This window comes from Malassezia globosa (assembly GCF_000181695.2).
Source record: "Malassezia globosa CBS 7966 chromosome Unknown mgl_sf_1.2, whole genome shotgun sequence".
Lineage (NCBI taxonomy): Eukaryota > Fungi > Basidiomycota > Malasseziomycetes > Malasseziales > Malasseziaceae > Malassezia > Malassezia globosa.
The window spans coordinates 235,770-262,944 of NW_001849873.1; the positions used below are offsets into that span (position 1 = coordinate 235,770).

General features: G+C 52.9%; 14 protein-coding genes across 14 annotated transcripts; 6 read left to right on the forward strand and 8 right to left on the reverse strand.

Annotated features, from left to right (window-relative positions):
• Positions 1-34: 34 nt before the first annotated feature.
• MGL_0759 (uncharacterized protein) lies at positions 35-991 on the reverse strand (the record flags this gene model as incomplete). Its single annotated transcript, XM_001732114.1, has 2 exons — positions 35-432; positions 709-991. The coding sequence occupies 2 exons, from the start codon at positions 989-991 to the stop codon at positions 35-37; spliced, it is 681 nt and encodes a 226-aa protein (XP_001732166.1).
• Positions 992-1,328: 337 nt separating this feature from the next.
• On the reverse strand, positions 1,329-2,780 carry MGL_0760 (uncharacterized protein; the record flags this gene model as incomplete). The annotated part of the gene is made up of 1 exon (XM_001732115.1): positions 1,329-2,780. One exon carries the CDS (start codon positions 2,778-2,780, stop codon positions 1,329-1,331), a length of 1,452 nt encoding a protein of 483 aa, XP_001732167.1.
• A 401-nt stretch (positions 2,781-3,181) lies between these two features.
• On the reverse strand, positions 3,182-3,466 carry MGL_0761 (uncharacterized protein; the record flags this gene model as incomplete). Its single annotated transcript, XM_001732116.1, has 1 exon — positions 3,182-3,466. One exon carries the CDS (start codon positions 3,464-3,466, stop codon positions 3,182-3,184), a length of 285 nt encoding a protein of 94 aa, XP_001732168.1.
• A 1,046-nt stretch (positions 3,467-4,512) lies between these two features.
• MGL_0762 (uncharacterized protein) lies at positions 4,513-5,079 on the forward strand (the record flags this gene model as incomplete). Its single annotated transcript, XM_001732117.1, has 1 exon — positions 4,513-5,079. The coding sequence occupies one exon, from the start codon at positions 4,513-4,515 to the stop codon at positions 5,077-5,079; it is 567 nt and encodes a 188-aa protein (XP_001732169.1).
• Positions 5,080-5,391: 312 nt separating this feature from the next.
• MGL_0763 (uncharacterized protein) lies at positions 5,392-7,305 on the forward strand (the record flags this gene model as incomplete). The annotated part of the gene is made up of 1 exon (XM_001732118.1): positions 5,392-7,305. The coding sequence occupies one exon, from the start codon at positions 5,392-5,394 to the stop codon at positions 7,303-7,305; it is 1,914 nt and encodes a 637-aa protein (XP_001732170.1).
• A 63-nt stretch (positions 7,306-7,368) lies between these two features.
• MGL_0764 (uncharacterized protein) lies at positions 7,369-8,331 on the reverse strand (the record flags this gene model as incomplete). Its single annotated transcript, XM_001732119.1, has 1 exon — positions 7,369-8,331. The coding sequence occupies one exon, from the start codon at positions 8,329-8,331 to the stop codon at positions 7,369-7,371; it is 963 nt and encodes a 320-aa protein (XP_001732171.1).
• A 1,034-nt stretch (positions 8,332-9,365) lies between these two features.
• MGL_0765 (uncharacterized protein) lies at positions 9,366-10,445 on the reverse strand (the record flags this gene model as incomplete). Its single annotated transcript, XM_001732120.1, has 1 exon — positions 9,366-10,445. The coding sequence occupies one exon, from the start codon at positions 10,443-10,445 to the stop codon at positions 9,366-9,368; it is 1,080 nt and encodes a 359-aa protein (XP_001732172.1).
• A 713-nt stretch (positions 10,446-11,158) lies between these two features.
• On the forward strand, positions 11,159-11,518 carry MGL_0766 (uncharacterized protein; the record flags this gene model as incomplete). Its single annotated transcript, XM_001732121.1, has 1 exon — positions 11,159-11,518. The coding sequence occupies one exon, from the start codon at positions 11,159-11,161 to the stop codon at positions 11,516-11,518; it is 360 nt and encodes a 119-aa protein (XP_001732173.1).
• Positions 11,519-11,723: 205 nt separating this feature from the next.
• Positions 11,724-12,302, reverse strand: MGL_0767 (uncharacterized protein; the record flags this gene model as incomplete). The annotated part of the gene is made up of 1 exon (XM_001732122.1): positions 11,724-12,302. The coding sequence occupies one exon, from the start codon at positions 12,300-12,302 to the stop codon at positions 11,724-11,726; it is 579 nt and encodes a 192-aa protein (XP_001732174.1).
• Positions 12,303-15,035: 2,733 nt separating this feature from the next.
• Positions 15,036-15,731, forward strand: MGL_0768 (uncharacterized protein; the record flags this gene model as incomplete). Its single annotated transcript, XM_001732123.1, has 1 exon — positions 15,036-15,731. The coding sequence occupies one exon, from the start codon at positions 15,036-15,038 to the stop codon at positions 15,729-15,731; it is 696 nt and encodes a 231-aa protein (XP_001732175.1).
• A 251-nt stretch (positions 15,732-15,982) lies between these two features.
• MGL_0769 (uncharacterized protein) lies at positions 15,983-16,722 on the forward strand (the record flags this gene model as incomplete). The annotated part of the gene is made up of 2 exons (XM_001732124.1): positions 15,983-16,518; positions 16,563-16,722. The coding sequence occupies 2 exons, from the start codon at positions 15,983-15,985 to the stop codon at positions 16,720-16,722; spliced, it is 696 nt and encodes a 231-aa protein (XP_001732176.1).
• Positions 16,723-17,246: 524 nt separating this feature from the next.
• Positions 17,247-19,112, forward strand: MGL_0770 (uncharacterized protein; the record flags this gene model as incomplete). The annotated part of the gene is made up of 1 exon (XM_001732125.1): positions 17,247-19,112. One exon carries the CDS (start codon positions 17,247-17,249, stop codon positions 19,110-19,112), a length of 1,866 nt encoding a protein of 621 aa, XP_001732177.1.
• A 220-nt stretch (positions 19,113-19,332) lies between these two features.
• On the reverse strand, positions 19,333-22,617 carry MGL_0771 (uncharacterized protein; the record flags this gene model as incomplete). The annotated part of the gene is made up of 1 exon (XM_001732126.1): positions 19,333-22,617. The coding sequence occupies one exon, from the start codon at positions 22,615-22,617 to the stop codon at positions 19,333-19,335; it is 3,285 nt and encodes a 1,094-aa protein (XP_001732178.1).
• A 401-nt stretch (positions 22,618-23,018) lies between these two features.
• MGL_0772 (uncharacterized protein) lies at positions 23,019-27,092 on the reverse strand (the record flags this gene model as incomplete). The annotated part of the gene is made up of 1 exon (XM_001732127.1): positions 23,019-27,092. The coding sequence occupies one exon, from the start codon at positions 27,090-27,092 to the stop codon at positions 23,019-23,021; it is 4,074 nt and encodes a 1,357-aa protein (XP_001732179.1).
• Between the last annotated feature and the right edge of the window lie 83 nt (positions 27,093-27,175).

Genomic DNA, 27,175 nt, shown 5'->3' on the forward strand with positions numbered 1-27,175 from the left:
CGATGTCCGCTATGAGTTTGTATATGTCCCAGAATTAGCCTACAAATCGGAAGCAATCTGCCTGTATAAAGTACTTGGCGACCGTTCGTGTTTCTGTCGCCTTGTCACTGTTAGCGATATTTTTACTGCCCTTGCCGCTGCCGTTGCTGCTCCTGCTTGGCATCCATACGAAAGGCACACCGCCTTCTGCCCCAGTTCCTGCCCCATTGATGAGGACGAACGACTGCGAAAATACTCTCGGATACGTCTCAATGGGCGCGTCGGCATTAAATTTGCGCTTCGATGATGCGCCACCGCTGCTATGGCCGCTGGCGCCACCAGTCGATGTCGCTGATTTTGGTGCATTGCTTTGATCCGTTGCAAGACTCTCTGGCGTGTAGTGAGCGACTGTACCAGAGACGTTCAACATCAACGACGGTGCCACATTTTGATCTGTAGTCGGGTTAGTATTGTGTGCTTCTCATACTACTCGTTTGCAGCGCAGCTAGCCTCATGCACACCGAGTCCTTGTAGAAGCAGTGACGCCATCGACAACCAGAGTGTCGGCGAGACCACAGATTCTTGTTGCCCCCGCGAGCTCGATACCAGTGTGGCAAGCGACTGGTATCAGAGATTCGAGACACAGGCTCGACACGAGGGGCGTGGACGTTGGTTCACATAAAATGTTGGAGCGAGCGCACGCTTCATACCCATAGGCATTGTACGTACCATAAGCATCAAATGGGCCTAGTGGGTGGCAGTCAAATGATTGGATTTCGTGTTGCGAGCCTGGGTGTGTTTCGAGCCATTGCTTGTACTGCGTGGCTCCACTGATGGGATTGCCGTTCCATGAAATTGACGAATTTGGTAGGTATAGCGAGGGTAAGAGGTTTCCACGTTGAGGCGAGTCAGACGCAGCGTAGTATGCAGTCACAAATGACTCTGATGCATTGGCCGTGAACTCCATGAGCCATGCAGGTGCACTGATGTGCTTTTTTTCACCCACCGACATGTTGGAGAAGGTGAGTAGCGCAAGCGTCTTTAAAACCACAAGCGCTACCACCAAATGATGCGGATCTATACGTGAAGTCGCGCGCCCGGTCGCTGCGACGATAAGTCGAAGGCCTGGTGGCGATCTGTTCCCTAGACGGTTGTCCGAAGTAGAAATGGTTTGAACTTCTGCAGGGACGAATGTACATTTCAGGTGGAGAGCGAGACGCTACGTATACCAGTTCCACCAATTGGGCCCCTTTTTTTTTTTTTGGCCCATTCGCATCCTTGGCCAGGATTAACCCAACTCGACCCATTGCTCCAGTGTACATACGAATACGACACATACTCATACAAGTTCACAATTCTTCAATCACCATGTCAGGGTCGCACTCCTCGCCGTCTTGTGCAGGAAGCTGAATGTCCTGGTCGTCTTTCATAGTTGCGTCTGTCTCGTCGCGCTTCAGTAGATTGACCAGTCGAACAATGGCCTCTGCAATCTGTTCCTTGTCTTCAGCCAAGTGCGCCTCACGCACAACAATGTAAGCACCTCGCTGACGCAGACTCTCACGACCATAATGGGAAGTACATAGCAACAAGAGGCACTCAACAAGCATAAGGCGCAATGCGCTGTCTTTCTCACGGGGCTTGTTTTCATCCACCAGCTGGCACGCCTCTGGCAACGACTCCTGATCCTCTATATCAACTTTTGCGAGTTCCTTTCCGTCAATCAGCGGCATCAATAAATACGGCAGGACATCCAGGGAAGGTCGATCGACGGGTGCGGCAGCCGGTGTAGGAGCGAGAAGAAGTTTGTGCGCATGCTTGAGGAAAAAAATATTCTTCAACGCACTAATGACGCCACCGCGACGAATCAAATCTGCATGTTCCGTATACACCATCATGCGGCCAACGGGGTAAGCATCGACAAGTTGTGGATCTGTGCCCTCCATGGGAGCAACAAAGAATTCGCGGCCCCGTGGCAACACTGTCACGTTCGCAAACACACTTGCCAGAAAGTTGCAAGTCGACTTGCGCTGGATGCGCGGACGACCATCAGGTCCCATGTCCACCGGCTTTGCCTCTGAGGCAGTAGCGGCCTCTTTCTTCGCTGCCTCGATACGAGCACGCATATCTGCATCGCTAGAGCGACTTGTCTCGACGGTAGCGCCCTCTTCAAATGCACGGAGGAGCTTGACGAGCGCGGGTACTTTGGCCGTCTCATTTGCATGCATTGAATTCGCGAGCCGTTTTGATGCAGCCTCGACGGCTTGTTTCTGCTCCTCATAATCGGGCTTCGAGGGGTCTGCATCCAAGCCTCGCAGGGCAACCTGGAGATCCAACGGCGAGAGAAATGAGTAGAAAGGCCGATCTTCCACCTCCATAGTAAGCAGGCGGGAGGCAATTGACTCAAACTTGGTAAGGTTCGATAGCAGCATGCATGCTAGATCAGCTAGGAGCGAGACCGAGTCGCCAATATATGTTACAAGAAAGGCCAAGAACTCTTCGTCGCCAATACGCGCCGCGACAGACGCCGTATCACACAGGTTGATCAGCGCACTGAGTGCATCGTGCACCGTGAGGGGCTGGTCATTGCAGAGCTTCTTCAGCTGCTCAATGACGTCCAAGGGCTCGCCCTTCGGCGTACAGACTGGCTTACCATGCGCATCTTTGAGTGGATCGATCAAAAGACGACGGTTGGGATTGTTTTTTCCACTAAATGACACGATGGATGACATAGCGAGCTGCCTTACCTGAGGATTCGCATCTGCGAGAAACACAAGTAGCTCATGACTCGCTGGCAATGCCATACTGATGGTGGTTACAACCCAAAGTCGTTGTCGTAATGATCGTGGCAAGGATGGCACCTATGGAGTGATTGGTTCATCTCTGATCGTTCTCATGACGAAACAGGAAAAATAATAAAAATTCGAATAATCAAATTCGTTGGAGAAAAAATAACCGCAGTAACCGCAACGGCGTCGACGGTGAGTAGATCTAATTTGGCAGGGCGCCATAATTCGGTCGGAAGTAGGGTTTAGAAGCACAGGAGAAGCACATCACATCGGACCGCACCGCGCACAAACAGTGCTAGCGGGAGGAGCGATGTGAATGACTTGCCGTGTAGCATGCGAACTTATCCCACGTACACAAAGAAAGGACTTTATTTCAGCTATACGTCGTAAAAAACAAAACAGCTACGTCTGCAAACTCAGTGGGAAACGGCTGTCTTGCCTTTTGCGCGACGGCGCGCGAGTACCTTTTTACCAGTTCGGGACCTTAGACGAGCGAGGAAGCCATGTTTGCGCTTGCGCTTACGCTGCGATGGTTGGTACTCTGAGCCATATGTTGTGAAGCGAACGCCGCCCAACTGGGGTATATGAAAAGGCATCTGTCGCTGAGGCAGAAGTGCGTGCCGTGCCATAGAAAGGATCGGCGATGGTGAACGAAGACGCGCACTCAGACTTGACGCTGTGCGTGCATACGCAATGGGCATGGATGTGGTGCGTGCACACGTTATCGAGTGGGAGGCTGGGCGACAAGCCGAGTTTCTTCGCATGCTGTTTGCGTGGTGAATTGGCATTCGTCCATGCCGAAAGGCCCGTAGACCAATGAACCGCGGAGCCGTCATGCTTTGATATACACGCGACGCCAGGTTCTCGGTCGTGCGTAGGTGCGAATGTGGACGTGGAAGAAGCAAATCAAGCCAGTGGTGCTGCGAGGCCTATCAGGTTCAACGAACAAAGATAGTGAGCGAGCGAATCCGCTCGCATTCACGTGACATAACCGGCGCCACTTGTTTTCCACGCTTTCCTCTCGTGGTACGGCTTGGCCACAGCCAGTTGGTCAGGCATGGGCTTGGAGAGCCAGTCGGCCCTCCACCCTTGTTCTTCCCTGAGCGCGTCGCGGCGACAGGGACAAAGACGCGACATTCTGGTCTTTAGGCCATGTGCCACATGAGAACATTCTTTTATATATACATCGGCGTGGTGCTATCAAATAGTTGCTAGTGCTGCTATCGCCGAACATGCCACTTCCACGGCCAATTCTAGCTCTTGTGAATTCCCCACGCTATGCATCGCGTACGTCCAAAGTATCCCCCGACGTTATCATCCCTGCGGGGCGGGTGGGCACGACGAAGCCGGCGCCTCAGGCGTCTATTCTCCAGGACCTGTTTCAACGCGTAGAAGCCGATTCACAACATCATGGCGTCGCTTGGGGCGAGTGGATGACATTGTTGACAGCGACGCTGTTCGCGCTGAATGCGCCTAGCTCGCTCCAGAGAATGCATACGTATGTGATGCGCCAAGGCCCAAGTCTGCGGCCCATTACAGAGCGGGTGAATCGTGCGTGCCTAATGCGCGAAGTTGGGCTTAAAGCATTAGGTCTCATCGGCACGCCAAAGGTACGTCTTTCTCGTGCTACTTTGGGTCGTTAACGCATTCTCTAGGGCATTAACAACTTGGCGGCGTTGCGTGCATCAGTTGACGCGGACGCTGAACTTGCTCGTCATATGCCGAACGACCCCCGTCGGTATGTATGATGGCATGGGAGAAGCGGGCGCGAAGCTCGTGGACTGTGTCATTTCAGCAAAGACGCGACTCTAACAGCAGACGACTTTCGCCTGAGCAGCTTCAGGACTGCTTCCAAGCTGGTTCAGACCTATTCGATCACATTTACTCGAGGCAGTCGCACAAACTGCGACAAGTCCTCACGCACAACCACCCTGACCTTGGGGAGTATATTTTGAACTTCCAATATGGCCCACTTTTTGCGCCTGCCTCGCAGTATTTGCACACGTCTGAGCCAGTGTGGGAAGTGAATCGTGTGCGGATGAGTCTGGTGGCCATTGCTGCATTGCATGCACAGGGCGGCGTTGCGCCGCAGGTCGTCAGCCATATCTATGGTCTGCTGCGTGCGCGGCCCGTATTGGAACAGATGACCAAGGATGCTGAGCGTGAAAGTATCGAGTTTCTTACGTCCGAACACGGTGCACAATGGGCATTACAACTCGTGAACGAGGTGTGCCGCGTCGTTGAAGGATCGGAAGACGCTGAGCGTGAGAGCAGCTCTCCCGACACCTCTGCATCGCGACCCTCCAAGCTCTGATTGTGTAGATAGAATGGAGCTACATGAGCGCACGACTCGCGCCCTCTTTCGTACTGATGCCAGGAAGCTCTGTGTTGACTTGGCAACAAACAAGGAAAGCGTGGTTGTGGAGATGTGTCAGTTTGTTCTGTCAGCCAAGTAGGTCGTTGTTCTTGCCGCTACCTCTTCCTGGGTGTGGTATATTAGGCGCAGGCTTGCATCTTCCACGCAAGTCGCGCGCCTTAGAGTTGGTTGTGCGTGTCAACCAAACGCGCGCGTACGTTGGATTGGTACGCTCTGTACTTGGTGGAACTAGGGAGGAAGACGTGGCATATGAGCGAGAACATCGTCCATGCATGTGCGCAGCGTGGTGACTTGGAAGGTCTGCGCCGTGCACTGGATGAAGGCTCCGATGTACATGCGCGTGATCAAGACGGCGTAACTCCTCTGCATTGGGCAGCTATCAATGGGCATTATGAATGCTGCCAATTGCTGCTTAGCCGGGGTGCGGATGTGAACATAACTGGTGGGACATTGCGCGCGACGCCGATGCATTGGTGTACTCGGCAGGGGCAAGTACAAGTCATGTCGCTACTTCTGGACCATGGCGCCAATCCACTCCAGCTCGATGGCCAAGGATTTCACACGCTGCACCTCGCTACACATAGCAGCTTGGTGATGACCATTGTATATCTGCTACAGCGTGCTGAGTTCCAACCACAAATGGCACTTGATCGAAAAGACACACAGGGCCATACGGCGCTGATGTGGGCGGCTTTCCAGGGCGATGCATTGTCGGTGGACGTTCTTCTCAAGCACGGCGCGGCCGTGCATGTAAGTGACATGGACGGACTTACGCCCCTGCATTGGGCTGTGGTGCATGGGAACCGGCTGTGTATCCTGCGGCTTATCGAAGCTGGCAGTGACCTGAAGGCGCGTGAGCACAAAGGCCAGACTCCGTGTGAACTGGCGCGCGAATTGGGCACCTACGCGGCGTACAGATCGGCTATGAAAGAACTCGATCGCAAGGACAATGGCGAGCCTGGTCGGTTCTTGCTATCTCGGCGTGCGATTTTAGGCCTTGTATTCACTATGCCATGCCTCTTGTACGAACTCACATTCATCGTGTCGGGCCGCTCACCTTGGTTCTTGGCACCGCTAGTGTTTGTGCTGGGCATTTTCGCCACGCATGTATATACCACGGCCTACTTGCTCCAGATTGACCATGCCAAAGGCGCACATGCCTCGCCGTACTATCTATCGCTCGTGTGCTTGAGTGTGGTGCTGGGCGTGGCACACTACTGTGTGTTTCTCTCTGGCATTTCCCTCGCCCGTGACGTGACTGTTTGCGTATTGGCCACATCTCTGGTATATTTCTTCTTCCTTACTGCACGCAATGTGCCCGGCCAGTGCGCCAAACCAGCGTCCAAAGCTGAACTGCGTCGGACCATTGACTCGCTCGCGCGCGAAGGCCGTCTCAGTGGCCTGTACTTCTGTGCAACGTGTATGTCTCGTAAGCCCATGCGAGCCAAGCACTGTACCATTTGCAATACGTGCGTCGCGCGGCATGACCATCACTGCCCATGGGTGATGAACTGCATTGGACTCAACAACCATGCGCCATTCTTGATTGCTCTTGCCTTTGCTCAGGCGGCCATCACGGCATTTCACTGGGCCACCTGGGCGTACTTCCGTGCATCTGTATCACCGTCCCTTGTAGCACAGCAGCGCTGCCCGCTGTTCCCTTGGCTGTGTGCCGCAGTGTCTATAAATGGGTCGCTATACTATACGGCCGTGTGGCTCCTCCTTACCCAAATATGGGTTGGCATTCTGCTGGCTTTTCAACTGTACCAGATCTCCACGCAGGTCACGACATTCGAACTCGTGAATCTAAAACGCCACGGATTCATGGCAGGTCGGCCTGATGCAAATATGCTCGGTCAAGGTCAGGCTGGCTATATCAAAATGCAGTCGGAGCACCTCCTGGCTCAAGGCCTCTCGCCTTATGAGGTGAAGCTTGTTTTGCATGGTCGCTCGCCGGTTCGCCGCGGTTTCTGTGGCCGAATTCTGTCATCTGGCTCATCTCTTCTTGCCATCGTTGGCCTTGATTTGTACTCGCGACACTCGCCTCCTACACCACGCGCTCCCAATCCTTTTGATCATGGCTGCTTAACGAACTGGATGGACTTTGCATCACGTGGCAAGCATGACGGTATCGACTATACTCGGCTCTATGATGTACCCTAAGTGAGTGATGAGCATTGTTTGGGCTGTGTCCTGTGGTGTATGTTTCCACCTCCAACGAGTTGCCTACTTCCACAGCTGTTCGTAAATTGTTTGTAGGCTCGTTGAAGCCGAGGATCCAGCTCGGTTCTTCTTATCGTGCGTAGCAGTATCCATGTCTTTGCGCGGCACATATTGCTGGACGATATCTGCAAACTCTATGCGCCTCGTTTGCTTCGTCTCTTTGGTGGTCTTGCGCGATGCTGCCGCCATGGCCGCCAATCCTGAGATGATCATGCTGCGCTGCTCGTCGACACGCAGTTGCTTCGGAGGGGATGCTTGGTTTGTCAGCTTTTCTCCCGATTCGCGTGTTTTGCCATCTCCCAACTCGGAAATGGTCGTGTGGTGTGGCGACGCCGTGCCAAAGGCTGAGCCTGTTTCGCCCACATATGCAAGGATATCACCCTTTGTGATCATCCCGTGACGGCCGGTGCCACTAATCTTAGACTCTGGGTCAGAAATTCCCCTTTCGTGTGCCAGGCGCAACACTGATGGGAAGGTCGGCTTCGTTACGTGTACATGTGTATTACGTTGGGCATGGGATGCCGTTTCGCTCGGTGATTCGCGTTTATGACTTTCTGTGGGCTGTGAGGCAGAGGAGGAAGAGGAGAACGACGGTGACGACGATGATGTCGACGTTCCACTTTTTCCCTTGTTCACATCTTCTGCTCCTGGTGCTTGCGATATGTCATCGCCTTCGTCAGCCAAAATAGCTATCACTTCATTCACGGGGATATCCTTCGAGCCTGAAGGCTTCAAAATGCGCGCCATAAGACCATCGTCAGGCGCCTCGACATCCATCATGGCCTTGTCTGTCTCGACTTCCAAAATGACATCTCCTGCGGCAAATGTATCACCTTCCTTCACTTTCCACTGACCCAGATTCCCGTGTTCCATCGTCGGGCTCATCGCTGGCATTGAGAATTCCTTAAAGGCCAGACGCGGCGCACTCGTACTCAAGCGCGCCGTCTGCACAAATACGCGATGCATCGCAGAGCTCAACCTTGCGTTACGACATACACTGGCTACTACGAACATGGTAGCGTCCTAGCACTGCTGTGTGCCTTGTTTCGTTCGGATAAGCAAGCAAACGACACGCCCGTCCACTCGATCCACTTTTCCGTGCCAATCTGGGGGAAAACGCAGCCGTAGGTAATAATCAGTAAGGGAAGGGCGGAGAGGGAGGGGAGACTAAGGGCCTAAGGGGCTACACTAACAAATGGTCCCTCCCCCTGGCCACCCACGTCAAATGCACGTACGGAAAGTAGCCAGGCCATTTAGTACTACTATTCGAGCTTGTGGGTGTCACATGCACCCAGCCGTCTTGATTGAGTGGCTCCGGACAATCAGAAGAACGTGTCATGGATATAGCTACACAGGTATGCATTAAGACCGAGTTTCTTGGCTAGGGCGTTTTTTGGCGAGACCAAGTGAGTGTAAAAGGGCCTTGTTGTTGCGGCCAGTTTTTCGCATCCCACCGAGGCCATGGCGCGGAGTCCAGGGACCTAGGGATGCATTCGCATAGAAGTCCATGGGATAGTCATTCAATTCGTGGCGACAGTCATCAATATGACTTTCTCGGTTCCACTGCACGCCTTCCACGTCTTGGAAGTCAGTAGCCTGCACGGGAGTAGAGTTCATCGACGCCGGATACCGAATCATGCCGAGATCGTGCGGTGCATCTGCCCACAAAGCAACGCGGCCGAGCGCCGCCGCCGCTTCGTATGGACTAAGTAGCGGAAGAGGAAATGCTGAGCCCCAGTCGATTGAAAGTCTTGGACAACTGGTCTGAACAAGCACGGACAAATGCTCGCCAAAGAGCTGGGCCTTTTGGGGCGACACTTCCGAAAGCAGAATCGGCACTTGAGGTATATGAGCACAGCGCTCGTGCAAGCTCTCTCCTAAATAGTCGAGTACTTTCGTGCTTCCCTGACGACCAAGTGTGCCGAGAATGAGACCCCACGCACGAGATGAAGGGGGTTGGGCCCCGCGGTGTGATTTGCGGCATTGGCAGTCATTTCCGGTTAACCACGCGGGAGCGATGCATCTTCCAGAGTCGCTTGTGCTTCGAGAACTGCTTTTTTCCGAAGCCGTCTCATTTCTGCATGATCATACAACTCGCGTTGCAGCCGCTTCGTGTATGGATCATAGCGGAATGCAGGTATGCGCGGATTTGCAATCATAATAGACTCGAGATGGAAACGTCCGTCTCCCACGTACAGAATTGCGTCAACATCTGAAGCATCAAGTTTCGGCGATGTGCATCCTAAGACTTCGCCAGGGCTTAGCGGCTTAATTTGCGGTACGCTCGCTTTGAAGGCGCCATGTGCGCCGCTGGTTCCAAAGATACTGTTATCATGTTCGGCCCCTGCGATTTCGCTCTCTTCTTTTGGCGCGATGGCTTTGCGCGCAGAAATGTCATCCTCTGACGGACATGTTGTAAGTGCCTCTCGAATGGCCTGAATTGCCCCGATGAACTGGACTGTACCGACAAGTGCGATATGGGTAGGCTGTTTTTTTGACGTCGTTGGTTCCTGCGCTTGTACAGGCAATGCCGCATGCGTCGCTTGCTCATATGGCGATGTGAGGACTCGCTGACGGAAACATGCCCGATCAGCAGGGAAATTCACCCGGATCGTTTGGTAAAGATGTGTTGTGTCGACTTGAATCTCCACGAAAACATAAAGTGTACGGATCATTGTCTGATCTACTGGGATCAAACAACTGTGTCCATAATGGACCAACATGTCACATCCCAGTGCTAACGCCGTATAGTCGTCAACGCAGCAAGCGCCATATGTTACATCACCCATAATCACAGAAGCAGCACCTGTAAATCGTTCAATGATGTCTGCAATAGCCGTCGCAAACATGGTGAGGCCTTCGGGCATTTGCAACGCCACACACGTCGCTTCATACTTGCGGATTTGATGTACTGTTTTGTGGATTTCAAAATTGTAATGCTTCGGTAGCAAACTATCAATCGCAACATTTAGTAGCGGATCTTCCAGAACACTAGTAGGAATACCCCCCATCATAGGGCCTTCATCCTTCGTACTGTCCGAACGAACGAACCGCCGTCGCGGATGCGAAGCGTCGTTCATCGTCGAAGAGTCAGTGGAGGTCGCAATTCAAGGGACGATTTGGTCGAGGTCGACGAATAAACGAACCGTTGCATTAGTGTTACTCGATTCCTGCATTCTCTTAGGCAGGTCACTTACCTCACCTTATACCCCAGGGCCATGTCTGGTCTGTCTTCGATGCTCGAGTTCTCAAACAGCGGCGGTACTATGCTGCCTCCTGTTGATGCACATATCCACGTGTCTGACACTCTGGACGCACATGGCCAGTTCATCCTATTTCAGTATGCTGTCAAGACACTCCAGCAGTCAGGCACCGTGATTTGGGTCAGCGCTCGTGCAGATGGCCAAGCACATCTCATGCATATAGCTCGTAAGGCTGTACGTGTAACGCTGCGTACTCACCACAGGGTGTTTCTCTCTCTGCACAACAATTCCGCTACATTGATGTCGCGGCGTTCCTGGAGGACGCCCACCATCTCCTGAAAAAAGTCTATGATGCTATTTCGCAAGCTGTGCCAGTCAACGAAACACATACGTTGCCCTCTAACTGTGCACACATTTCGTCATCTTTACACTCGACCAAAAGAGCGCAAACGCTCGTATTGATCGATAGTCTTTCAACGCTCCAATGGTGCATGAATGGCTCTCAAGAACAAATCTACATGGAGCTAGTCAATCACCTACGTCACCTGCGTCATCTTTGCGCGTCAAATTCCGCATCACTAATTACGCTTATGCACGCTGACGCTTGCGCTGCGCAAAGTGGACATGGAACCGTGGACGAAGGTGACGAGCGACTGTTTCGCTACTTGCTACGCACAGCTGATGTTTGGGTCTCGATAAATGAACTACCCAGCGGACGCGCCGCGGCTTGTGATGGCGAAATCGGCGTATATGCGCTTGTTCGGCCCACGGCGGCCACCACGTCATCCTCGAATGAAGCTCTACAGCCTTTCTTGCTTGACCGATACATGCCCGCATCAACCAAGCACCTGTACCGCATACTTCCGGATGGTACGGGTCCCAAGCAAGAAGACGGCACACGCGCTTTGGTCCGTGTGTGGTCACGCGGAAGTGGTGCAGACATCATCTAAATCCGCTTCGCAACCTCGATCGCGCCTTTGCATCCATACTCTACTATAGCCGAGAGTAATGCATGGGCAGGTGCCTGCTGGGAGTCGTGATCGACGGCAGTATCAAGATGTTCAAGCTCGTCATCGCGAAACTCGATCAAGACACTCTTCAGAAGATCGATGACCTGTTCAAATTCAGCCGCTTCGTCTCTGTCACACTCCCGCGTTAGTTTCTCGCGAATCTGCTCCAGATGAAGAAGTTGACTAAGGGGTTAGCTGGATACAGGAACGTATGGGCCACGTACTCATCGTAGTGTTCACCGATAACAGTCTCAACTGCCTCTGTACATGCCATAGCACTTTTTTCACCAAGCAATGCCGTAAATCCTCCTAGAATTCGACCAGCTAATGCCCACGCAGGCGTTAAGGCAGATGGCCGTGTCCGATACTCGTCCAACATCGCAGATGCTGCACATAAATGCTTCCGTTCGTTGTCCCACATTTCCATCATGAGCCTTTTTGTCACTTGATCTCCACGGAATCCGAAAACGTCCGCTTGTGCTTCATATATGGTGTTAGCTGCAATCTCTCCCGCATGATCTACGCGCAGCATCGATGAAACGGCTTTCCGGTCCGCGGGACTGAGAGCAGCAAGGAAACTCTCAGATTTCGCAGCTCTTTCGGCCAGACTCGGTGTCGATTTAGTGAATACATCTGAGGCTAGGTTTTCCGTCCGAAACCACCTCGTTTGCACATGATGTTGCCGCAAGCCATTGCGCGATAGCCGACTCGCAACTCGGAACATGGTATTTACGCTGGCAAACTGCTGTTGCGGCCTCACCTTCCTCCACACGATCCCCGTTGCCTCTATTTCTTTCCGTTAGGCTTGCTTTGCTGAGCGGCAAGCCGGATTGCTCTATAAGTCGTCACACATTTTCATGGTGAAACGCTGTCTGCCTACATGCTTACGGGCCAATGTAAAATCATGCCACCATAGTGCAGTTACGGTGGAGTTGCAGGGGTTCGGCGCATAATGTATATCTAATGGATGAAACTTGTGCTATAACCACGATCTCTAAGAACTGCTTGTTCTGCGCTCATGTTCGGTATTCTTCGGCCATGCGATCACGCAATGAATAGCAGATACATCAGAAATAGAAACGTTTGTTTGACACGGTCATCTCCTAGTCTACATACATGTCCACACACTGAGGATGCTCAATCTAAATAGTCAGCGTGAAATTATTGAAATGCACGGAAATGTGGTTGCGTGCTAGTCGCATATTCGTCGGCCCAAACTTGCGCTTGATGGCTTGATCCACTTGCCACAATTTGTTGACAAATGTCTTTGGCTGCATGTTAAATAATTAAACTTTGCACTGGCGACCAGTCCGATTCGCAGAAATTCCGAAAGCATTCTGATTTGCGGCTTTTATGCATGCAAGCGTCACTTTAGTCGAGATTTACGATTCTAACTTCAAATTAAGTTGACGGTTTTCACGTCTCTAGTCTCAATTCGCCTTTCGGTGATTTATGTACGTTCCCTTCACAATGAGCGTTGTTTATCACAAATTGTCCCAAGACGAGTATAACATTGTTCCGTCTATCTGGGACGACGATCCAATTTTCAAGAGACCAAGTACTAACAGCACATTATGAGTGAGTCATAGTTGTATAGACTTCCGACCTGGGCTGCATCCCGCGCGGTGCTCGTGAACCATATCCTATTAATTTTCCCGATAAAGTCATGCAAACTTGGATAGTTTACCGATGTCATGAGACAAAATGTACCGAATACTTATTCAAAATCATGGTATTGAGGGGAGAGTGTTTCCATGGGATCTGCAGCTTTGTCGCTACTATAGTTTGGGTCATCAAAGTCAGTTTTTTCTAGTTGCCACCAAGGGGCTCATGATGTCCGCACATACATGTAAAAACCATACAGCAAACTCATACAAAAACCGTACAGTTACGATGCGGAATGTGAAACAAGTTCGTCGATACTTGGCAGTTTTGTTGTGCTAGAGCGAATGTCTGAAACAATTGGTGGAAGTACCCTTGACGCGGTATGTGTAGAATACGATGGCTCACGGCCGGGCAGGAGGTCAAAATAAGGGGCGGGGGCAACACTAGACCTGTCTTTCAGAGGCACATATTTATAAGGTTCCATTCTTTCGTATCTGCGATCTCTCCAGTACGGTGGGTGTCTGTCTCTGAATCGGCGATGGTCCGCAAGTCGATGAATCCAAGGTAGACTTGATGGCACTTCATGGGAATGCATGCGATGTAGATGGGACTCAAAATTAGGCGCAGTAGACATGATATTAGAGTGGTTGCGTGGAAGAATGCGGGGCACTGGTGACGTTTCACTGGGGTCGACCTGACCTCTAGGTATGTTACTTGACTCGGTCGATATTTCTTGAGTTGGATCAGCAAGAGAAAATCGACTTTGCATCAATGCTTGTGGTGTTGTTTCCTTTGGTTGCGAGGTGCTCAGATTAGACCGCTTCCTCTGTTTCTGTCGTTTGTTTTGAAAAAATACTTGTACTTTTCGGGGCGATAGTCCTAGCTGCGCTGCGACAGCTTCGCGCACTTGTGTTGAAGGGAAACATGTTTGCTGAAGGAGTTCGTGCAAAACCCGACTCTGTTCAAGAGTCAAGAGTTTTCTTGCTCTTTTTCCAGACCCATTAGTTTTCGTACGGGAGTCTTTCGTGCTTGATGATGAAGCGTCTTCGGTGTCATGATCCGGCCAATTATTTTCTGAGGAAGTCTCAGATGACACTGAGGCAGCATAGTCACTTCCTGGTTTATAGTGTGATGAGTCCAAAAGGTAGGAGTTTCCTTCGTTGTCCATACTTGCCCCTTGAGGTATCAAGCCCATCTTAGTGCCAGACGGGATGATGCGTAGAGGTAGCAAATTAACTTCGGTGGAATTAAGTGATGGGCTGTAATTATGGTTGGAAACAGTCGCTGTCACATGAAACTTACGCAGTTTGAATGCCTACTGGAAACGCGTATGAAAATGAGTTCTTGTTATCGAATGACGTCATAGGCCCTAATTTAGCGCATCGCCAGATTCCAACTCGAAAAATCAAAGTACTTCCTGCATTACCTGCAACCAAACTTACTTTTTCTCCTCTCTTTGATTGCTTCCAATACACATTGGACTCTGACACAGCCACAAATAGCTCAGGGTTTAACATTTGGCCAATCAATTTCGATTTTCCTGGCCTATTAGTGAATATTCCCGCTGAAGGGTCTGTGCGCTTTAAAAACTCCCGTTTGTTACACAGCACGCTGAATTGGTAATTTTCGCCCGGACGGCATGGGTATGCGTCGCGGCCCAGGTATAGTTGCACTTGACAGGAAAAAGATTTCTAGAGGGCAATATTCATGTATATCGCAAGAATGGAACGAAGCAAAGCTTAATGAACTACGAGAACGTTTTGATGAGTTTTCATGTGCGTTGAGGTCTTTTGCTATCAGACACCGCCGTGACATTCGGCGAAATCCCGAGTTTCGGCATGCTTTTCAACGTATGTGTGCGAGTCTCTTGGTAGATCCTTTAGCTGGGCATCCCACCACTTTTGGTAATACTGGTCGAATTGGACAAGTGGTGAATTTATGGAGTGAACTCACGGGTTTCAGTGACTGGCAATATGAGCTCGGCGTTCAAATCGTGGACGTTTGCATTAGCACGCGGTCACAAAATGGGGGAATTATTACAATGGACGCTCTGATTCGAGGTGTGCTCCATCTCCGCCACGGCAAACATTCTTATTGTACTGAGTCACTACAAGATAATGAATGGAAAATTAGCTCAAGCGATATTGAACGAAGTATAAAGGCGCTTGAACCATTGGGGTGTGGCTACGAAGTTTTTGATTTGCAAGGAATAAAAATGGTGCGAACTGTTGCCCGTGAACTTAGCACAGATTCCAAACATGTCCTCAACTTTCTCGCGTTAAAACATATTGCACCGCGAGATTATGTGGGTATCCCTTACGCGACGCCAGAGTCCATTCTTTCATCGACAGAAAAGTTAAAAGAAACCAAGGATGCTTTTTGGACGAAAGACCGTGCTGCAAAAACACTCGAGGATATGCTTATGGATGACGGAACACTTTGGCTCGACATTGTTCCAAACGACACGATTTGTGGTTCGTCTGACTATGAGAGAAAACGATATTACGCAATTGCGCTTTCTGAGATTAACAGCGAATCTACCCAATAAATTCGATCCCACGATTGCTAAATTTTGCGGTGTAAATATTGTGGGGGCTAAAGTAGGTGGGTGGGTAGAACTGCAAATGTATCACTTCACGTAATAGGTCGTCCCATCTTGCGAAGGACATGTTACCCGACCCCAGACCATGAGTCAGCCAATCGTGTTATGAGAATAACCTACTAGGCAAACCACCAGCATTCGCAACATATCTCAATCAACAGACATCATTCGTCCCTGTAGCTTTTGTAACGCAAATCATGGCGCCTGCACAAGGGGGTTTTTCGTGGTCGAACATAGCCGTAGGTGCGGTTATGAACATGTTTGAAGTAACCACGCTTGGTCAGCCCTTCGAGGTGATAAAGACGCAAATGGCTTCGAACCGAACGCAAACGATGTGGCAAGCGCTTAAGACTGTGTCGAGTCGTGGTGGTGTGCTTGGTTTTTACCAAGGCTTGATCCCTTGGGCTTGGATCGAGGCCTCGACGAAAGGTGCTGTACTGCTTTTTACGTCCACCGAGGTGCAGAAGGTCGCAAAATCGCTCGGGATGGGTCCTGGTGCTGCTGGCCTATTCGGCGGCATGACTGGTGGCATTGTCCAGGCATACGCCACGATGGGTTTTTGCACGTGTATGAAGACAGCTGAGATTACTCGCCAAAAGCAGATGGCTTCAGGAGAAGCACCTCCGTCTACGTGGAAGGTTTTCGCCGACATTTATCGGAGGGAGGGTATTCGCGGTATCAACAAGGGCGTGAATGCCGTGGCTGTTCGTCAAATGACGAACTGGGGAAGTCGGTACGTGAAATGGTATAAAACACACAAGCTAACTGCGAATAAAGTATGGGCTTTGCACGCTTGGCTGAGGCCCCAGTCCGTCGTTTTTCGGGCAAGACAGATGGCGAGAAGCTGAGCAACGTCGAGCGTGTGCTTTGCTCAACAGTTGGCGGCGCTCTGGCAACGTGGAACCAGCCAATTGAGGTAATTCGTGTCGAGGTATGATTTTTTGTCGGATTGTGTGGTGACGAACTAACTATGCAGATGCAATCATTGTCCAAGGCCGCAGCTGAGCACCGCCCAGCTAAGCCATCTATTCTCAATACTGCCGCATATATTTACAAGGAAAGCGGTATCCGAGGCCTATACCGGGGTGTGAGCCCGCGCATCTGCTTGGGCATCTGGCAAACAGTGTGTATTCACGAAGAAGCTAGAGGCTGGTGTGCTAACATATGCAGGTGTGTATGGTCTCGTTTGCCGATACTGTGCGCGATTGGCTTGGCACGAGCAAGTAGATGCCGATTGATTACAATTCATTCAGCGAGTGATAGTTGAGTCTGCCTATAGGAAAAAAATGAAATCGGCCTTATCAATCACGCAGGTCTACAGTTGCTGGCAGCTAGAAAGCCGACGGCCAGGATTCAAATTAACCTGGTACTTCGGCCAAGAAGTCCCGCCCTATCACGTGATCCAAGTGAGGTTGTGCCTGTGCGCGGGTACGTGGCCTTACCACGGTCCCTATAGCCATCATGTCGACGAAGCACGTTTTTGATGATCCTCACGGTCTCGTTGAGAAGGCATGCCGCGGTGTGGCTTCAACGAACTCCAACTTGCGTTTCTATGCACCACACAAGGTGCTTTACAATGCAGCACACCCACGCGACAAGGTGGCCATCATTGCTGGTGGTGGTGCTGGCCATGAGCCATCCTTTTCGGCCCTCACCGGTGAAGGTCTGGTCACCGTGTCCGTGAGTGGCGATGTGTTTGCATCGCCAAGCTCTGCGCAGATCTGCAGTGGTGTGGATCTTGCGCCAACGGACAAGGGCATCGTTGTGCTTGTGTTGAACTACACGGGTGACTGCTTGAACTTTGGTCTTGCGGCTGAGAAGGCTCGCTCTGCATTTGCCGGCGAAGGGAAGGGCCGCGAGGTCGAAATGGTCATCGTTGGTGATGACGTGTCGGTTGGACGCAGCAAGGGTGGTCTTGTAGGCCGCCGTGGTCTTACCGGCGCAGCATTCACTGCTAAGGTGATTGGCGCAGCGGCTGAGAAGGGTGATGATGTCAAGAAGGTCGCCGGTCTTGGCCGCTCTATGGTGAACAACTTTGTGACTGTCGGTTCGTCGTTGGACCACTGTCACGTCCCGGGACGCTCGACCGACCCAGAGGAACGTGGTGCTCTGAGCCAAAGTGCAATTGAGATTGGTATGGGTATCCACAACGAGACGGGTGCGAAGCACATTGAGAACAAGCCGTCTGCCGAGGATCTGATCAAGGAGATGCTTGAGATGCTTCTTCGCGACGATGACCCAGAGCGCTCGTTCGTTAAGTTCAACAAAGACGATGAGCCAGTCATGATCATCAACAACCTGGGTGGTATGAGCTGCTTGGAGCTGTCCGCTATTGCTGCTGAGGCTCGTGTCCAGCTGGAGCGTGACTGGAACATGCGTCCGTCGCGCGTGCACATTGGCACCTATGTGACTTCTCTGAACGCTCCTGGTTTCAATATCTCGCTGCTGAACCACAAGCGTGTGTCACAGGAGTACGGTAGTGATGTACTTGAGCTCATTGATGCCCCTACGGGTGCTACCGGCTGGATGGGTGCACAGATTGGCATGAAGAACAAGGCTGCATTGCCAACGGCTCAGGAGCAGGAGGAGGAGCCAGCTAAGATCCTCGAGCAGAAGGCTAAAGAAGGCCACGCTGTGGGTGCCAAGCCATCAGAGAACAAGGCTGCATCGGTTGGCCCTAAGAATGGCGATGCTGAGCTTGTCAAGAAAGTGATTGAGAATGTATGCAAGTCGGTGATTGACGTGGAGCCAATCATGACCAAGTACGACACGGTCGTCGGCGACGGCGATGCTGGTGAGACGCTTCGCCATTGCGCCGAAGGTGTTATGAAGGCTCTTGAGTCGAACCAGATTCCCCTTGACCGTGCCACGGCGACCGTCCTGGGCATAACTGAGGCTCAAGAGTCGAACATGGGTGGCACGTCAGGTGCGCTTTACGCTATCTACTTGACCGGTCTTGTGCAGGGTCTGCAAAAGAGCACGAATGACCCGAATGAGACAGCTTCCGTCAAGCACTGGGCCTCTGCCGCTGAGCATGCGCGCGAGAGTCTCAGCAGGTACACGCCTGCACGCCCTGGTGACCGTACCCTGGTTGATGCCTTGGACCCCTTCTGCCGCACACTCTTGAAGGAGGCTGAGAGCGGCAAGAATGCCAAGGATGCTCTGCAGGCCGCTGTCAGTGCCGCGAAGGAGGGCGCCGAAAAGACGCGGGACCTCACCGCTCGTCTTGGCCGTGCAACCTACGTTGGCGAGACGTCTGAAAAAGTGCCAGACCCAGGTGCTTGGGGTATCTGGGCTCTTGTTGAGGGTATCCTAAAGAGCATGTAAAGTGAGGCAAGATACGAAACTTGCTTTTATTTGTTCTTGTGCACTTCTCGCCTAACTTGCTGTCATTAGCAAATATACTTATTCATTTGTAAGATTGTGAAGTGATAGTTTGTGAGTGCGAAAGATATAAAGTATATTTTTTTTTTGGTATGAAAATTTAGGCTGTATTTCATGCAAAATGGGTCTGTGTTAAGTTGGTATCTGCTTAAGGTACTACATATCAAACCAGCCAGTCGTCTCCATCTTCGCTATCCTTGTCATCCGTGAAGGGCGCAGCCACTTCTTGTACACTCCAAGTGCAGATGGGACATGTGCCAGCAACGATGGAATTGAGCTCAGCACGGCGTTCGTCCACATCGTCCGTCCTCGCAGATGGTTGCGTAGAGGAAGACTTGATGTCTGAGTCGCGATGATGAAGATGATGTGGTTGTTGCTGTAGTATTTGTTGATCCTGTGTGTTCTTTGATGAAATGTGTTTTAGGCTGGTGCTCGGGTCATGAGGGACGAAAGCTCGGCGGCTATTGGTGACGCCAACGGTGAAGCCATTGGCAATCGCATCGACAATTGCCTGTGGGCGCACATGTTCACGAAGTCGCTCAAGAGAGTTGCTTAGAGGTAGAGGCGATGCCTTAGATGACTGCAGTGAGGCAGAGTGTGTATCAGCTGCAGCTGTAGAGACTGTAACAGCGTTGAGTTCATTCTGCAGCTGGAGCAAACGTCGTAGACGCTGTGGCGACAAGTGCTGTGCGACAAGCTGGGTTAAGCAGTCGGCATGGAACCCATGGCGGCAAGGGAAAAGGTATAGTTGTCGCTCCAAGAGAGGGGCGCCACACTGCCGACAAGGATGGTCAGCGTCGATTTCCATGACACGCTTAGATAGTTGCTCGATGTCCTGCTGGATATTGGCAGCCGTGTTGGATGTACGATCCATGTCTTCTTTAAGCGCACCGATGCGCGCCACGTAGCTTTCCAGTGTATCGCAAATCTCCGTCTTGAAGCCATCAATCACACTAAAGTCAGGGAAGAATGGCAAAATGTCCTCGACTGTGAGCAAGTCAGTGCGTAAGAGGAACTTCATGGCCTCTTCCATAGTTGCTTGTGTATGCACCACATACTTTGCGCACTGGAGCCACAATTCACGCTGCAAAGCAGGCTGGCCAGCGGCTAAATCGGCACACAGGCACGCCAAGTCGACGTCGTCGGCGTCTAGGGCAAGGTGTACAGCATTTTCGTACTGGTGCATTCGAGCATAGAGGCGTACGCAAGCCTCACGGCGGCCTGCAGATGAGCAGACACGTAGCGCATATGAAAGATCCAGTGCCTCAGGTGAGGCATTCTCAATAAAAGCGAGCAAAGCAGGCGTTTCGTTGTCTCGAGCTACGAGACGTGTGAGTCGAAGTGCATGAGCCGCTGGGCTCTTGCATCCTTGCACGTCGATCATATACTGCAGGTAAACGAGAGAAAAATCGGTACTGTGCGTTGTAGCAGGTTTGTGCTGGAGCAAAGCAGGTATTAGGCGCTCGATATCCAGAGAGTCAGCACATCGCTGCCAGCATTGTACTGTCGCTTCAGGTGCGTTCCGCATAAGAACCATAGCAAACTGGTAGTACATGTCGGGCGACGACTGCGAGCTAAGAGCATGCAAAGCCTTGTCCCAGCATTTCTGATCGATCCAGTGCTGCAGAATCTTGCGAACATCGTGCCGAATATTTGCGTAGGTAATCCACACATCGATGCATCCCTGTCGGGCTAGGAGTGCGTACGTGGCGGAAGGGTCGAGATCGGCATCGTGTTGACGCAAAATTGATTCTGTCTCCGACATGAGGTGATGATGCTGCTCAGACTCTTTTTCATTTACATGCAGCGCACGCACAAAGAGTTCCAAAAGCCATGTGGCAAGCATGAGACGCTGGACGCGTGCGGTGCGGGGCAATGCATCGAGACACAACTTCACGTACCGGCGAAGTGCGTTGTCTGCCGCTGCATCCATGAGAGCGAGTGCCACGTGTTCAAATGAGGGAGAACGCGCTTCCGCGTAGCATTCGACGGCTTTCAGAGCATTGCCCGAGGCAAGCAGAGCATTGCCTTGGTTTTCGAGGACTTGTTTCCTGCTCTCGTCATCGCGGCAAAACTTGAGCGCGCTCGCGAAGAGTTGGCGCTTCAAGAGCAAGTGCCACATATCACGCGCTTCGTCGTGGACCAGCAGCTCTAGAATGCCGCCCATGGACGTGTACATCCAGCACGTGTGGGAAGAGCAGTCCACCACAAGCCCCTGGACTTGCTCATGGCTTTGCAATTGAAGCGGGACTTCATACTTGACCTCAGGATCAAGGGCATTCATGCATACGAGCGAGTCCGCATATACAAGCACATAGTGTAGAGGTGTGCGGCCCATGGCAATGGGTGACTCGGTCATGCGAGGAAGAACAACTAGATCTGCCCCTGAGCTACCTGTGCCTGCCTCAATTTGCGCTGCGTAAATACCAGCTCCTGTGAGCCAAGCCATCATACGAGCTGTAGAGCCGTGCGGTGGCGATGCCACCGGTGACGTCACAGTAAGAAGCGTGCCCAGACCCGGTGGTAAATCCGTCTTCCAATGGGGCTGCAAGCTCTGCTTATAGCTGTCAAACACACGTAGAAACACGGGACTCGCCTCTGCCGATACGCTTGTCGACACTTCGCCCACGAACTCATAGAGTCTTGACGATGTCGCGACGATAATAAGAGCACATTTCTCTTTCATCTCGACAGACAAGCCGGTGATCGGATGGGCGTCAGATGCGAGCGAGTACAACCGGTATGTGCCTCGTTCCAATGGATAATCGATTGAGCCGGCCGACTTGCGCGCCCAGCGGTCAAACAAGTCAAAACGATCTTCGCCTACTTGCGCTGTGATGGTCGTTTCCACTAGATCACCTCGTGCTGTGCCAAGCAAGACCGGTGGCGTCCATATCCATTTGCGCGTGCCTGGAAGCGATGGCAATGGCACAGGCGGGTCAGTTCGTGGCCTACCCCATCCCACTGCTGTTACAGGCACGCCATCGAGTTGTTGGACGCGTCGGGCGCGGGGCCAGCTTGGTGTCCAGTAGTATGTGTGCGTGCCGGTACACGCGAGCGCATGTTGGGCGGTAGGATCGATAAACACACGCGTTGATTCTGTCGGCTGACGCCAACGAGCTCCACGGGCCTGAATAGGCGGAGGCAAAAGGGCCTCTTGCGTTCGTGAGGGATCATCCAAGTCAAGGTACACAAGCCGCATAGGCGTCGCATCCACCGGAGCTATGCACAGCAAAAGCTTGTTAGCTGCTGCTGCGATGTAAAGCAAGGGACCCGGCAAAGCGTACTGGATCCTTCCTAGCTCAAAAAGAGGCTTAGCTGGTATAGATTGCGTGTGAGTTGTTCGGGCGGGGGCAGCCTGTGTTGGTCGTGCTCCATCTTGAGCCTCTTGTCGCGATGCCGCGGATACGGATGCGGGTCCTACTTGCTCATAACCGGACGACAACATAGGGATGGACTTCGAAGAAGAATCCCACGAGCTAGCCTGCTCCATGCGTGGCCAGCTTTGATCAGTCGTCAGCGCACACTTAAATGACTGGTCTGGTCACTACAAGCAGGAGTCGTGATACGTCGCCGACCTTCGCAGTCAGTCAGTCACCAGTGCGTCGCATGCGATTCGTCCCTCCACAGCTCCATCAGATCACTCCAGCACACAACACCGACAGACCCCACCATGTCTAACGGCGCGTGCTAGTCCACGCCCACATTCCGCACGCAAAGCATGCATCCAGGCGTATCTAACCATCACTTTTTGCCATTATGATCACGATCACGATCACACACCATACTCTATCCGAAAAAAAATTGCTACGCACACATAGTTCATCATCAGCTAACTGGTTGGCAGATTTATGAAGTAAGCTTGGCAATCAAAAACTTCACTCCAACAAGGGCCGTTGCCACATCGCCCGTCGCCATAGTGACTAGTTGGACATGCAGCGATAGAGCGCCTTGCTGGTGGCGCGCATCGATTGCCTTACCCAATTGCTGGAGAACAGGAACCAGCTTCGCATCGACCAGGCCATTGTTCATCAGATCCAATAACAGCTGAACGCGCTTATCGGCATCGTCAAGGATGCGTCGTGGTTGTGCATCAATGCTACGCAATCTCGCGACTTCGCGAATCAATGAGTCCGAAACAGCCTTTAGATGCGGAGGGATATGCGAACGATCACCTCGAGGGTATTGGAATCCGGGCTTCGTTCCAGGCGTCGATGTCGACGGAGGCGCGCCGTAGCCACCGCCAGCCGGTGTCATTGAACGTGGCGGGGGTCCGGGACGCCCACCACGTGCTTGTGGGGGACCACCATTACCCATTGCTCGTGGTGTCATGGGCATACCTGAGCCATGTGAGAAGCCACGCGGCGTCGCACCTGCTGCTGCTTGTTGTCCAGCAAACTGACTCGGTGGGCCGGTCATTTGCGGCCGAAGCGTATTGGGTGTACGGGCCATGGGCGGACGACCGGGCACTGTGGGCGTCTGTGGACGCATCACGCCGCCAGGAGCATTTTGCATTCCATCTTGCATGCGGCGACCATAATCAGCAGCCCGAGGCGGCTGTCCGAGGCCTAGGCCTGAGCGTGGCGATGGCGGCACATGAGACGACGCTGCACTAGATGGGCGCGGGGGTCCACCCATAGGTGGTCCACGAGGCGGCGGTGGCGGCGGCGGCATAGGTCCTGCACCGGGCCCACCCTGCGCTGTTGACATCGGCGTGCTACCGGCCGGCGCTTGATTCGGGAAGGGCGACGTGATCGCTGACGTAGACGATGCGGCCGACGGCACACGCTTGGGTGGTGGTGGCAACGTCGCCGCAGGCACGTCGTTCCAACCACCCTTTTCACGTTGCAGCGGCGGCGGTGGCACCATCGATGGCGCCTGGGTCTCGGGCATCAAATTCGGCATTCCTGCAGTGGGAGCACCAATAATTGGGGGTGGCGGGGGCGCCTGCATCACGGGAGGAGCCGTGTTCGTATAGGCGGAAGCTTGCGGCGGCTGCGCAGGCGTCACTGCCGCTGTGTTGTAAGCTGGTACGTATGGCGACGAGGAAGAATCCGCCTGCGCCATTGGCATCGTTGATGTGGTGGTGCCCATACCAACGTGTGGTGGGGGTGGTGGAATTTGTGCCACGGGTGGAGTCTGCCGCGAACGCTGCTGCTGCACTGTAGGTGGTGGTGCAAGCGTTTGCGCCGCAGTTGGCACAGTTGGCACAGTCGGCACAGTCGGCACCGTAGGCACGGTAGGGACAGTAGGGACTGTTGGAATGCTGGGCATGCTGGCTGCGGTCGCCATGCTCGGCGCGCTTGGTGCACTATACGCGCCATAGGCACTCTGCCCATAGGCACCCTGCACGTATGGATTTGTCGATGGCTGCCCGTAGGAAGACGCCTGACTCGCGCGCAGCAAGCGGTCATGTGTCCACTCGGCATCAGCGAGAGCTGAAAGAGCATGAGGCGTAAAGTCGGGCGGCGTCAGAGCGACGAACTTGAGAGCTATATCAACAAGCCCTTGCTCCGCCAGCACATTCACGTACTCGAGGATATAATTGTAGAGTGGCGCCAGCTTAAACTCGCGCACAGGCATAGTGCCATCTGGGTTGGCGGGTGGTAGCTGCAAGTCCTCGTCCGTGTACTGGACAGCATGTTCAAACACGACGACCTTCTCCATCAGCGTCTGGAGAGCTTCCGCATGGGCAGAGTATGGCGAACTGTCACTCTGAATGCTACCGGCCTTGATCGCGTGCTCTTCCTCACGCATCTCTTCAATCCACATCGACATGACTTTTTCAAGACAGCCCGCAGCGAGATAGCATAACACGGCATTCTTCCGATCGTCCATCGCCTCTGTTGTGCGTTGTCCATTTTGAACAGAATGCAAGTACCTGTCTTCCAGGCGCTGACCGAGTCGCTCAGCCAGGCTCGAGAAGTCTTCCTGTCGCGCGAATGTGCATAGCACCACGAAGATCTCCTGCCACTCGGCCAGATCGGCATTCTGCACCACGTCCGTCAGGTCTTCCGTTACGATGCTTTGAAGCAGTCGCAGGTACGGAAGCCGCGATGCGTGGCGTTTGAAGTACGCTCGCTGTGTCTTCACGAGCAGCTCGTCTCCCGCACGCGTCGCTAGCACCAGAGCGTCAGCGAACCGATCCTGCGATACCAGCAGCGAGACAGCATTCTCAAAGTCGCCCAGAATGAGCGACTTGGTGATCAGCCGGTCAGGGTCATGCTCGCCTCCCGGGTGAAGACGGAAAGGCTCCGCTGGTGGCGGTGGCGGTGTCAAGGGCTTGGCAGGCACTTGGTCAAAGAAAGCAGCCGGGTCCTCGTCCTGCGCAGGCACTGTGTCATCCGTCAGCGGTGCGTTTACCTGGTCGGTCGGAGCCTCATCCTCCAGAACTGGCAAGCCCAATGCGCCAACGGCCTGTTGGACCTGCGCAGAGACGCTGTCTCTCGAAAAGCCGAGGAGTTCTACAAGCTCATCGCGAGAGTCGACATGGAAGAGCGTCTGGAGTGTTTTCCAACTCGCCATGTCCGACGGGCGCGTATTGGGGTTCTGACATTGCGCGACACAAAAGTCCACAAGCGTATTAGCGTCGAGAGCCTCGCTTAGATCGCGCGCACGCTCGGCAATATGCGGCTCGGTGTGAACAGCATGGATGGTAATGGGGAAACTCTGAGCACCATGCGGTGCCGTTTTAGGAATCGTCACAAGCTGACCGCCAAAGCCAAATGCCACCGATGTGGGGCGACTTAGCCACTTGGGCGCCGTCTTGAGCGGCACACCACCAGTCGTGGGAGGCGGTGCATTGCCCAACGCTGTGAAAAGGTCGTCCGGGTTCATGTTGGCCGTCGACACGGCTCCAGCATCTTGTTCTCCCTCGGTGGGGATATTTTGCAATGACTGCACGATGATGTGACCGTCAAAGCTTGCACTGGCCAGCATGTTAGGATTGCGTGGATTCCACTGCACATCAAATGCCCAGTTGGAGCGTGGTGGCATTTCTGCCACAATTTCATGACTCTGCGGATTCCAGCATAGCGTTCGGCTGTCCTTGCCACATGACAGCATGAGGTTCTCGTCCTGTCGGCACCATGAAAGACCCAGCACACCCTGCTCATGCCCACTGAGCACTGCTTCTGGCGCACGCGAATTCCGCAAATCCCACAGCACGATGCCTGGGTTCATGTCATCCTCCGTCGCTGTGGCGATACGTGTGGGACTCAGCGGATGCCAAGCGAGTGCACTGATACTGCGTGCGGAACTCATCGCGGCAGCGGCTGGGGCACTGTTGTTTCGCAATACAGCAATTTCTCGCTTGTGACGCAAATCCCACACAGTCGTACATCCATTCGTTGAGGCAGTGGCTAGAACATATGGGACTTGTCCATTCCAGGCAAGACTCGAAATTTCATCCAGATGTTGTGAGCGCGACCCTGGAGTGTATGGCTTGTTGGGAGCCTTGAGATCCCACACATAAATCTCGGCATTCACAGAGCCTGTGGCAATCAGGTTTGGCTGCGGCTGGTTGAATGACAAGCCACGCACGGAACCCTTGTGCATAGAGTTGCGCAGCACTTGCGACTGTGCTGTTGTGTGAGGGTCAAGCATGAGACCCACATCCCACACGCCGACCTCGCCATTTTCCAATCCAGCAGCAAGCAAACCATACGGCTTGTCCTTGTGGGCAAAGCCCCATCCTAGACGATTAAATCGACCATTGGCATTTACTGAAGAGGCCATAGTGGGAGACAAGTTCATGGTATCGTCTGCTGACGCATTCAGATGCCACAGCTCCAACACACTATCATTGTTGAAGCTTTCGTCCAGCGCGCCCGCTACGGTGCCAGTAGCCATCACTGGGCCACTCACCTCCGCATTTGACGGCGCCCATGCAAATGCCGCCGTGCGCGGTAAGTACGCCTTCATACTTTTTCAGGTTGCCAAACGATCCGCGACAGCGCCGTCCAACGTGAAGAGTGTGAGAGCAGACGTGGCCGCGTGGAGACTGT